Raw genomic sequence first — 12,204 nt, forward strand, 5'->3', positions numbered from 1 at the left:
GCTAATTTTTGTATTTTTAGTAGAGACAGGGTTTCACCACATTAGCCAGGCTGGTCTCCAACTCCTGACCTCTCAAGTGATCCACCCGCTTTGGTCTCCCAAAGTGCTGGGAATGCAAGGATGAGCCACCGTGCCTGGCTTTTTTTTTTTTTGAGACAGGGTGTCACTCTGTCACCCAGGCTGGAGTGCAGTAGCATAATCACAGCTCACTGCAACCTCAACCTCCTGGCCTCCCACTTCAGCCCCTTCAGTAGCTGGGATCACAGGCACACGCCACCATGCCCAGCTAACTTTTGTATTTTTTGTAGAGTCGGGGATTTGCCATGTTGCCCAGACTGATCTTGAACTCCTAGGCTCAAGTGATCCACCTGCTTTGGCCTCCCTAAGTGCTGGGATTACAGGTGTGAGTCAGCGCACCCCGACTGATTTATGCTTTTTAAACATCACTCTGGCAGCTGTGTGGAGCCTGGACATGGGTGAGTTGATAGTGGAAGCTGGGAGATGAACAAGTGGTTCAGGCAAGAGATGAGATTGGCTTGGACCAGTGTGGTGATACTGGGAAGAAAGTGGGTGTGTTCTGGAGGCAGAGCCTAGTGGACTTGGTGGGGCCGAGGATACAGAGAGGCTGTGGGCTTTTGCTTCATTGAGGGGACTCTACGACACCCACACTTTGAAGGAGAGCTTCCTACCTGTGTCTCCATGCTGGGGGTTGCATGAGAGGTGCCAATAGACTAGAGCAAATGGCAGGAAGAGGAGATCCTTTCTTTCCTAGAGTCTCCTTTACAGGTAGGATTTCGGGAGCACTTTCTGTCCTCGAAAGCAAGTGCCTTGTGACACTGAAATCTTCTCCCACAGCAGACCTTGCTTTGGGGGAGATGGGGGAAGCCAGTGGAGAGGAAAAACCAGAGGCCAAGATCACATCTAAGCACCTCCACCCCCCAAGTGTGTTTGCAGTCCTGGATTTCAGCTTTGGGAAAGGAGTCCTCCCTGTCCCTCTTGCTGAGTTTGCAAGGAGGGTGATCCATGGGGCAAAAAGCTGACATAGTGCGGTCCCAGGCCTCATTAGCCACTGTGACAGTGGGAGCTCGCTGGAGCAAGGAGGCCTTTGGAAGACTTGGTTTAAAGGAAAGAAGCTGCACTCACAAAACAGTGGCTTCCTTCTCAAGTCTAGTTGTTATAACAAGCCACCACAAAATCTGCTCCCTTAATAATAGCCTCCCATGGGACAGCCCTGACCCAGAATAATCCCTAGGCACTCTGGGATGTTTCGTGGAGGACAGGGTTTGATGGGGAATTGGCTTGGTGCGGGGTGTAGGTCTGCATGCTGACAGTCACCTGTTGGTCCCTGGGCAGTAAAGGAGTCCTTTTGAGGGCACCTTCCTTACTGTATAGGGTCACTGCCTCTTTTTTAGGAGCCCCTCCTCCAGGACTCTCCGACCTGGTCCAAGGCTGCCATGATATTACTAACTGGCACCCATATGGATCTCTAGCCACTGTGCTGAGGGCTTTACACTGTTATTACTTATTCTCACCAGCTGATTCTGGCCCACAGATGTGTTTAGTTTGGCCCTTTCAAAGTGTTGTAAAAATTCTGACTCAGTTGCCAACATTTTAAATTAAGGACATTTATGTAAAAAGCCAGTTCCAGTTTATCTCCTCTGGGAGGTATGTCTTTCCCAAGGTCCCTGGTCTATGAGGAGAGGAGCTAGGATTTGAACCCATCAACAACTTCTGCTTTTAATGCTGTGGGAGATGCTGGCTCGGAAGTGCCTTCTTTGCAGGAAATGAAGAGAAATGGAATTCGCATACAGGATTGCAAAAGAAAATGGGTGGGTGCACTTTTAGCACCTCCCCCCCACTCCACCCACCGATGTCAGGACAAAGCTGGGTTGCACTGGGCTAGGCTGAGCTAAGGAAGACGTAGGCTAGAATCAGGAGTCAGGATTCTGTCAGTCAGCCTTTGTCACACTCTTTTTTTTTTTTTTTTTTTTGAGATAGGGTCTTACTCTGTCGCCAAGGCTGGAGTGCAGTGGCACGATCATGGCTCACTGCAGCCTTGACCTCCCTGACTCAAGTAATCCTCTCACCTCAGCCTCCTGCATAGCTAGGACCTCAGGCATGTGCCACTACAACTGGCTAATTTTTAAATTTTTTGTAGAGATGGGTCCCACTACGTTGCCCAGGCTGGTCTCAATCTCTTGGGCTCAAGAGATCCTCTAGCCCCAGCCTCCCAAAGTGCTGGGATTACAGGTGTCACGCCGTTGACACGCAGATTCTGGAAAGCAGCGAGGGTGGCAGCTGTGGGTTGCTGAGCTGTTTGTACTCTGCTGCACAGAGGCAGAGAAGTCAGAAGGTCAAGAGCACGGTCTCCTGAATCAAATACAGTCACTGACATCTTGGGCAGGTCACTTAACCTCTGAGCTTCAGTTTCCTCCTTTGCAAAAGGGAAGCAGCCATGATATATGCCTATAACAAAGGGCTGCTCTAAGGACTCACTGAGGTCCCTGTGGACCCCCCTCCCGCTACTGTGAGTGCTTAGCAGTCTTAGCCATCCTTGTTCCTGCCTCTGTGCTTCTTGCACCACCAGTGTCCCTTGGAACCTCAGCCTCTGGAGGGCACTTTACCGGCACCTTTGAAGCTGGGCGGCAGGCAGCCTCAGTGAGCCTTCCTGCCATCCTGATCCTGCTGGTGGTGGGCACTGGGGTAGAGAGAAGCTCCCGGCTAAGATCAAGTCCAAGGCAGGAGGGCCATCCTGGTCAGCTGAGAGATCTGGGTGTTCACACCCACCTTAGAGAGCAGATGCTCCCTAGTCTCTGCAGGGCTGCAGTAACATGGTGGCATCCCAGGGCTCAGCAGGAATGGACTGGGGTTGGGGGCAGCTGGAGTTAGGTGCAGATGGGCTGGGCAGTGGTGCTTTCTCTCTACTGACACAGACTCCCTCCCTATCCTTTGCTGTGGGGGGTTGGTCAGGGAACATAGGGGAGCGTGCTCTGAACCCTGAGCCCCCAATGTGTTCCCACATTAGGGCTCAGCCACAGGCAAGCTGTAAGACCCAGAGCAGGTTAACGCATCACCCGCTGTGCTTCCCTCCGAGGGGATGAGAGCAGGCTCTGCCACCTGGGACTCGTGAGGATTATAGGAAACAGTGGTGGGAAAACACTTTCAGCAGCCAGGAGCTGATGGAGGATACAAAGCAGCTCAGTATGCGCCTGGGGATCAGACCTCATGGATTCAGTCCCATCTCAGCCACTTACTAGCAGGACAAGGTGCTGGCCTCACTTGAAAATGGAGCTCACGGCTCACCTGGTTAGGAACAGGCGATGATGTGGGTAAAGGAAGACTCCGCGTGAGCTCAGTATGAGGCCCATATGTGAGAGTTGTCCTTAATACCGTGAAGTTAGATGTTGCAGTTGAGGTAGAGTTTATTTGTACGTTTATCTGGGAAGGATGGTGGGGAGTAGGAGGGCAGGGTAGCCCAGCCCAGGACCTGTCACCCTGGGCCTGATGTGTCTCAGGGACCCAGCCTGGAGTGTCCCCCGCCTCTCCCCCGCTTTTGTACACTGCTGACCACCACTCGCAGGACTAGGCCCTCAGTGTTGTCTGTGCTGGCCTGTCCCTAACTTCGACAGCACGGTCCTCCTGGAAGAATCAGTCTTGTTTGCTGTCCTCTACCCACCTACCTCCCTAGAGGACTTGTGGCTCAGGAGGCCTTTGCAGTGGTGGGCCTGAGTGTCCTTGGGTGGCAGCTGGGACTGGGCAGGTCATGGTCACTATTCAGTTTGGGCTTGCTGACGCCCCCATGTCCTCTCCGTCTACAACAGCTTTGGTTAGACTCTTGCTCAACCAAGGGCCCTGGGCTCAGGAGGTGGGAGATGCAGCCTTTTAGAATCCCAGGGCCTCTGTGGGTGGGTGGGAGAGGGTGGTGCTGGCAGAGAAGAAGGCTAGGGTAGGGCTTTATTCTTATCTTTCTGCAGTGGAGTAAGTGTGGGAAGGTAGGTTATGGGGTGATTTTCTAAGAGGTTGAGGATTTCCCAAGCCATCCGTGAGTATAATGGACTTGCCTTTTGTTGCAGATGGAAGAGAAGAGGCGAAAATACTCCATCAGCAGTGACAACTCTGACACCACTGACAGTAAGGCCTTCCAATTTGGGCTCCTACAGGGAAAGCATTTGAATAGTGATCAGGCCCACAGGCCCAGATGGGAGGAGGCTGCCCTATGGTCTTAATTCCACTAAGAGGCATGTTGATGAAAGCATAAATCAAGTCAGGTTTCTCCACTCCTGCCCCTCCACTTCTAAGAAAGTCCCTGCACCTTCCATGACCTCAAGGGCCTTGTTCTCCAAGCTGTACTCCCCCTTACCCTCTAGGTCCCAGCTCCATTTGTTTTGCTCTGGTTGGAACAGATCGGCTCCACTCTGGGCTTCTGCATATATTAAGTCAAGGCCCATATAGAAAGTCTGTATACAACAGATACAAAACCAGTCACCTTTTACCATAATTACCTGATAAGTACCATTTCCCAATCAGTGGTAAGCTCCTTGATAAGAGGTCTCTTGTCTTGCTTACCGCTATATCCCCCAGCTACGATCTGGCACATAGTAGATGCTCAGTAAATGTTTGCTGAACAAATCAATGAAGATACCCAACCTTCATAGAATCTTGGCAATAGAATCCCAGAGGTAGACTTGTGTATGGATTGGCGTGTCAATTGGGTGTGGTGGTTGCGGGGAGGGGTGCGTGGAATGCATTATCAAGCAGCAGAAGAAGTTTATGGAGCCTCCCCTGAAATTTGGAGAAGAGAAGGGAGGTTTATGCAAAGTGAGGGCTCTGGTACTAGGTCATAAGGCAGCTCTTCTCAGGTGCCCAGAAAGCCAGGCCTGCCTGTGCCTGTTGGAGTAAGGAGTTCCATCTGCTGTGGGTAGGAGGGTTGTGCTGCCAGGAAGATCTCACCTAGCAATGATTGCCCTGCTGGAGGCCCAGGCTAAGGAAGAGGCTGCCCTGCCAAGGAGGCCGGGCTTGGAGCTGTGCAACTCTAGACCTGTTTCTTCACACTTATGAGCAAGTAATATTAGGGGGCTTGCCAAGGCCCCTTCTAGCTCCCAGAGTTCCACAGCCCCCCAAAAGCCTAAGGGTAGATCCACTAGGATGGCCAAGGAGGTCTCAGCCCCATCTCTACCTCCAGGTCTCATTTGTTGTCCTTTGGGCTCTGTTTGCTCAGTTTGGCTCTGGCGTCCCACCTGGCCAGCCCTTCTTTCCTACAGCAGGAGATCACAGCATCTGGCCTTTTGTGGCTACAACGTGCTGCCTGTGGCCTGGCTCAGTAGAACCAAAAACCATATCCTCCATTTCTAACTTTATTGCTAGCAGAGGAACCCTTTGAGAGGCCAGGTACCTGCAAGGCTCCCCACCAGCCCCCTCCACTGTGCCCACCCATGGCTGCTACTCGTGTTCAGCCAAAACCATAGTGTTGCCCTATATCTTGCTGCTCCTTTGATTCATAGGGGTGGAGGCCACAGCACTGTCATCCAGCAAGGGCCTTAGACCCTAATAATTATAGCTAATGTTTATTGAGGAATCACTGTGTGCCTGGGACTGTGCTAAGACTTTACAGGCATGATATCACTTATTCCTCACCACAGCCCTTTGAAGATAGTTATTCTTTTGCCCCCATTTTACAGAAGAACAAACTAAGGCTCAGTGAGATTGAGTCATTTGCCTGGGGTGACAAGCTAGTAAGTGGCTGGGTCAGGGCTCTGCTGGTGGTCTGGATCTGCTTCAGAGCATCTCTCTTCCCATTGCCCTGCTCTGCCTCTGAATACCCACTGGCATCATCCCAGAGTATTGGGACAGTACTTAACCTGGGGTGGGGTGGGGCGTGGGCATGAAAGGCTTATTCCAGCTCTCTTTGAGCAGAGTCCCAAGGAGGCCCAAGGACTTGTCTGGGGTCACACATTAAACTAATACAGAGCCCCAGTAACAGCCTTTGATTTCTCCAGCCTTCTGGTTGGCGAGTAGAGGGGGCTTCATGTCACCATTCATCAGTGGGGAGACTGAGGCCTAGAGCAGGGATACTAGGTCTCAACAGAGGTTTCTCCCTCCTGAACATTCTAGCCAGGGCTTTGCTTAGAAGCTTCCTATTCTTGGGCATGAATGGGGGGTGCTCCTGGCCCTCCAGGACCCCTAATGGACTGTTGTCTCTCTGCAGGTCATGCGACATCTACATCCGCATCAAGATGCTCCAAACTGCCCAGCAGCACCAAGTCGGGCTGGCCCCGACAGAACGAAAAGAAGCCCTCCGAGGTGGGTAGTGATGAGCTTCCCAGAGATCTGTGGGGAGTGAGAGTGAGCTGCCCTGCGGAGACTGGGGCAGAGCATTCCTGGCAGAGGGCACGGGCAGTGCAGAGGGAGGCCAGTGTGGCCGAGTGGAATGAAGGGGAGTAGGGGCCAGTTTCCCTCAGCCTTCCAGGTTGTTGTGAAGATGTTCCTATTGAACTGAGCAAGGGGAGAAGCCTTTCAAGGATCTCAGACAGGGTAATGACACAGCCTGATGCTTTAGTGAAAGTTCCCCCTGGCCGCTGTGAGAGAAGGGAGAGTTGCAGTCATCCAGCAGGGAAATAGTGGTGGCTTAGAGCTGAGTGGTAGCAGTGGAATGAGAAGCAGCAGGGTTTGTGACATTTTGGAGACCGAGCCAAGAGGGATAAGGATTTGCTGGTGCAGGGATAAGGGGTGGGGTCCTCAGAGCCATCCAATTAGTCAGAGGTTCCTTATTCCCATTTCACAGGCATCTGCATTTGAAGCCTTCCTTACTTTGACCTGGGATGTTTCTTACAGCAGGTAGAGGTTTATGGCCTGTGGAACTGAGAAGCGCACTAGGGGGTGGGTAGACTCCTGGACACCTGGACCCTCCTTCCTGGGGTCCCTGAAAACTCCCACCCTAGGGCCTTATTGCTCCTTCTTTTAGGTCTTCAGTGCTAATGCCATGAGGTATTCATTGCACTGACCACAGAAGAAGCCTTTGGCACAGATGGGGCTGCAGAAGCTTGGAGAGATGGAGAGATGGAGGGTCTTAATCCTGGCTCTTTTTTTTTTCTTTTTTTTTGGAGACTGAGGCTCGCTCTGTTCCCCAGGCTGGAGTGCAGTGGCGTGATCTCGGCTCACTGCAACCTCTTCCTCCTGGGTTCAAATGCCTCTCCTGCCTCAGCTTCCTGAGTAGCTGGGATTACAGGTGCGCACACCACACCCGGCTAATTTTTGTATTTTTATTTTTATTTTATTTATTTATTTATTTTGAGATGGAGTCTCACTTTGTTGCCCAGGCTGGAGTGCAGTGGCATGATCTCGGCTCACTGCAAGCTCCGCCTCTTAGGTTCACGCCATTCTCCTGCCTCAGCCTCCCGAGTAGCTGGGACTACAGGCGCCCGCCACCACACCTGGCTAATTTTTTGTATTTTTTTAGTAGAGACGGGGTTTCACCATGTTAGCCAGGATGGTCTCGATCTCCTGGCCTTGTGATCCGCCCACCTTGGCCTCCCAAAGTGCTGGGATTACAGGCATGAGCCACTGCGCCTGGCCTAATTTTTGTATTTTTAGTAGAGATGGGGTTTCATCATGTTGGCCAGGCTGGTCTTGAACTCCTGACCTCAGGTGATCCACCTGCCTCGGCCTCCCGAAGTGTTGGGATTACAGGTGTGAGCCACCGTGCCCGGCCAATCCTGGCTCTTAAGTAGGACACTGTACTACAGCCAAGAAGTAGCCAGGTACTGGGGCTGGACGCTCCTTTTTAATCATTAAAACTAGCCCAGAATTTCTCAGTCCTATTGAAAATAAGGAAAGGGAGGATCCCAAGGTCATTTAGCCAAGACCTTAAATCCTTGGGGCTCACAATGCCAAGGGCAGAAAGGCCCAGAGTTTGGTGGCAGGGCCCTCGGCATGGGTTGGAGAGGATGTCTTTGCTCCGTGCTGGCCCCTCCTCTATGCTCCCTCACCACAGATGCAGTCCTGGCTCCACTGTCTTTAGCCAGCCCTTGGAGGGGGGCTTCCACAGAGCCTTGCATCTGAAAAAGGACTCCGCCTTGCCTCCTCCAGGAGCTGCCCTCCCCTAGGACTCTCCCCTGGGGAGGTGGGGGCAGGATTCTTTGAGACCTGATGCCCCATCCCCCAAGCCTGACTTCCATGGCCCCATGGTGGGTAGGGTATAGACAGTGTTTTCTCTGGGAATGCCATTAAGAGAGGGGAATGCAGTGCTGGAGGTGAGGTGGAGGTGGGGGTGGGACAGTGTTGAAGCTCTTACTGCCCTCCTGGGGTAGCCCTGCTTAGTAGGGGGATGGGATGTGCTTAAGGGCAGCCAAGGAAGCAAAAGGCAGGTGGGGCCTTGGGGAGCCCTGGTGGCTCTTGGTTGTTTGGGACCTTCCCCACCCTCGGTCTTTTTTTTTTCCTTTTTCCTTTTGAGACAAGGTCTCCCTCTGTCACTCAGGATGGAGTGCAGTGGTGCAGTCATGGCCCACCGCAGCCTCAAACTTTCAGGCTCAAGTGATCCTCCCATCTCAGCTTCCCAAGTAGCTAGAACTACAGGTGCACACCACTATGCCTGGCTAATTTTTTTTTTTTGTCTTTTTTTTTCAGTAGAGACAAGGTCTCACTGTGTTGCTCAGGCTTGTCTCAAACTCCTGAGTTCAGGCAATCCCCCCACCTTGGCCTCCCAAAGTGTCAGGATTACAGGCATGAGCTACTGCGCCTAGCCTCACCCCAGTCTTGAGAACTACAGGGACTCCCCAGTTGCTGTGGTTGAAGTAGTAAAACAGTAGCTACCTTTATGTGCCTTCCTGGTCCTGGAAGGCGAGAATTGTCGTGCCCATTTCAGACATGAGGAACCTGCCTTTCGAGAATCCCACGTATCTCCTGTTTACCGTAGCTGTTCAAGTTGAAGTGGGATGGGGAAGTTTTGGGGAGCTCCTAGGGCTGGCTTATCTCCGTGACTCCAGGGGGAACTTAAGCCAGTCTCCTGCCCTTGCTCTGCTTCCTCCAATCTCCAGCGGGAGGAAGGGCCACCTCCCAGGCGCAAGGCTGCCATCTGCACCCAGGATCAGGCCTGCCTGGGAGGAAACAGGTGTCAGCGGAGGCTGAGAAGAAAGAGCAATTTGCATGGGGCAGAAAATTCCCCTGCCTCTTGGGTTTTCCAGCCCAGAGCCTTTGTACCTTTCCATACCTAAAAATAGTCAAACCCATGGTACAAGTATCGATGCCCAGACTTGCTGGGGACTAGCTCCACATGGCCCTGGGTCCAAGCCCAGGAGCCTCCGCAGGCTCTGAGGTCTGCCTGGGAGACACCTCCCCACCTCAAGTCCTGGGCTCTAAAAGGGCCAATGAAGTCCTCCCCGCCCAGAAACCTTGAACTGTTGCCCAGCACAAGCTTTTCCTCCCACAGTAGGCTGGAGAACAGCCTGAGAGGTTTTCCTAGTCCTCTAAGTGACAAGGTTGAGCCGTGGCCGGCATAAATTCCAACTTATCTTGGGGCAGAGAGGAAACCATCAATGAACGCTTCCAAGTTATTTGGCTCATGAGAGGGCGGAGATGAAAGCGAGGATTTGGCGGCAGAGAATGTTTGCACTAAATCTTAGGGACTGCTCTCTTCTCTTTCTGTGAATGGCTTGGGCGGGGCCTTTATGGTCTGCTGAGCCTGGGCTTTGGATACCCTGGTGAAAGGGGTTCTGGGAACCCCATCTACTCAGTCCCCTGGAGTATGAAGCCTATGGGGTGGCTGTCAGGCTGGTCACGTGATTTGCTTAGTGCGGCAGGAGTCCCCAGTGGGAACACTTACGGAGTGATATGTGTGCTGTGGAAACCCCCTCCTTGGTGGCTGCAGAGCCATGGAACCCGTGGTTGACTTGTCTCCTCATCTCTAAATGTGGGCAGTGATGGGGTGGGGGACACAGTGAATCCAACAGCTATGAAAGGGCTGGGGTTGGGTTTGGGTGGGATAGGCAGGGGTGCCCTTTGATGACCTCTCAGGGGCTGCCCTTTCCCAGTGCACCCTAAGGGCGCAAGTCAAGGGGCACTCTACAGCAAGTGAGGTGCCTCAGGGCTGAAGAAAGCGCTTGACCAGGAGTCAGGACCCTGGACAGGGCTAAGGCCTGGAGGCCCAGCTTCCCATCTGGCCCTTGCCCAGTGGCTGGCCCCTCCCTCAGCCAGAGTGAAAGGGGAGTGAGTGCGGGCCTCAGAGCTGAGAGCTGAAGGCATGGGCCCTGGGATTCTTGGGAGGCTGGGCTAGGATTTTTGGTGGAAGTGCGCAAAGCCTGAAGTCTGCCCCGGGAGCTCCTTAAGGCAGTAGCAGGAAAAGGTGGAGCTGCCCCTGAGAACTCAGCCTGCTGCCTTCTGCTGCCTATGGCATCCCGACAGAGCTGTCTATCTTTTGGCCCTGAAGTCGTGAGCCTGGCCTAGGGAACTAGTATAATAATTTACACAATGAGTTTCTGGCCTTGCCTGGCTCACTAAATGGTGTAGCCATTGTTAGTGCTTAACCCTTTGTGGAACACATCTCTGAGAATCTAATGGAATTCACAGAGCAGAGATTATTGTTTTAATACCACCCCACCCCAGGTATTCTGACTTACATGGTCTGGAGTAGCACCCTGGGTACCTATACCTTTTTTTTTTGAGATGGAGTTTTGCTTTTGTTGCCCAGGCTGTAGTGCAATGGTACGATCTCAGCGCACTGCGACCTCCGCCTCCTGGGTTCAAGTGATTCTCCTGCCTCACCCTCTAGAGTAGCTGGGATTACAGGCATGTGCCACCACGTCCAGCTAATTTTTGTATTTTTAGTAGAGACAGGGTTTCTCCACGTTGGTTAGGGTGGTCTCGAACTCCCGACCTCAGGTGATCCGCCTGCCTCAGCCCCGCAGAGTGCTGGGATTACGGGCGTGAGCCACCATGCCTGGCCTTTTTTTTTTTTTGAGATGGAGTCTCACTTGGTTCCCCCAGGCTGGAGTGCAGTGGTGTGATCTCAGCTCACTGCAACCTCCACCTCCTGGGTTGAAGAGATTCTCTTGCCTCAGCCTCCCGAGTAGCTGGGACTACCGGCACTTGCCACCATGCTGGGCTAATTTTTGTATTTTTAGTAGAGACGGGGTTTAGCCATGTTGGCCAGGCTGGTCTCAAACTCCTGACCTCAAGTGATCTGCCTGCCTCAGGAAGTGCTAGGATTACAGGCATGAGCCACCGCACCTGGCCAGTACCTGTACTCTTTTTTTTTGAGACGGAGTCTCACTCTGCTGCCCAGGTTGGAGTGGAGTGGTGTGATCTTGGCTCACTGCAACCTCCACCTCCTGGGTTCAGGCAATTCCCCTACCTCAGCCTCCCAAGTAGCTAGGATTACAGGTGCACGCCACCATGCCTGGCTAATTTTTGTATTTTTAGTAGAGACAGGGTTTCACCATGTTGGTCAGGCTAGTCTTGACCTGCCCTCATGATCCGCCCACCTCGGCCTCCCAAAGTGCTGGGATTACAGGCGTGAGCCACTGTGCCGCCTAGTACCTGTACTTTTTTAACAAGCCCTGCTATTGGGATCCAGGGTTAAGAACAACTGCCATAGGCCTGGCGCAGTGGCTCATGCCTGTAATCCCAGCACTTTGGGAGGCCAAGGCAGGCAGATCACCCTAGGTCAGGAGTTCAAGACCAGCCTGGCCAACATGGTGAAACCCTGTCTCTACTAAAAAAATTTTAAAAAATTAGCTGGTCATGGTGATGCACACCTGTAATCCCAGCTACTCAGGAGGTTGAGGCAGGAGGATCACTTGAGCCCAGGAGGCGGAGGTTGCAGTGAGCCGAGATTGCACCACTGCGCTCCAGCCTGAGCTACAAAGCGAGACTCTGTCTCAAAAACAAAAAAAAGCAAAAAAACACAAAAAGACAACTGCCATAGACTTTTCCCTTCCCTTTGCCTAAAACAGGAGTTCCTGGCTTGGTTGTTCCCTGGAAGCTTCTTTGAGTATTTTTGAGGGGGTGGGGAGTGGAAGCTGTGGCTAGGTTGAAAGAGAGGGAGGGAGGCTCTCCAGCCTGGTTCAAAGATCTAAGCAACGTCAGGGAGTGTGGGTGGGGGCAGTCCACCACTCCATCTCCTTCCCACAGGGGCTGGGGGATTAACAAATTTTTGCCCCACCCCGGACTTGCCAGAGGTGTGAAGGACAGTTCTGGGAGAGACCTGGAGGC

The 12,204-nt window shown here is 52.8% G+C and overlaps 1 protein-coding gene across 13 annotated transcripts in view; it reads left to right on the top strand.

Moving 5' to 3' along the window:
* The window catches only part of JADE2 (jade family PHD finger 2), a 56,917-nt gene that overhangs the window by 7,443 nt on the left and 37,270 nt on the right, over nucleotides 1-12,204 (top strand). For 12 of the 13 annotated variants that reach the window (XM_054488996.2, XM_054488999.2, XM_063665502.1 and 9 more), the window contains exons 2-3: nucleotides 4,074-4,131; nucleotides 6,206-6,300. In XM_054488996.2, the coding sequence (XP_054344971.1) occupies nucleotides 4,074-4,131; nucleotides 6,206-6,300 (153 nt within the window). Of the gene's footprint in view, nucleotides 1-275; nucleotides 477-4,073; nucleotides 4,132-6,205; nucleotides 6,301-12,204 lie in introns of those variants that run through there. The other variant, XM_054488994.2, reaches the window with a different exon arrangement.

This window comes from Pongo pygmaeus, chromosome 4 (genome assembly GCF_028885625.2).
Source record: "Pongo pygmaeus isolate AG05252 chromosome 4, NHGRI_mPonPyg2-v2.0_pri, whole genome shotgun sequence".
Classification (NCBI taxonomy): domain Eukaryota; kingdom Metazoa; phylum Chordata; class Mammalia; order Primates; family Hominidae; genus Pongo; species Pongo pygmaeus.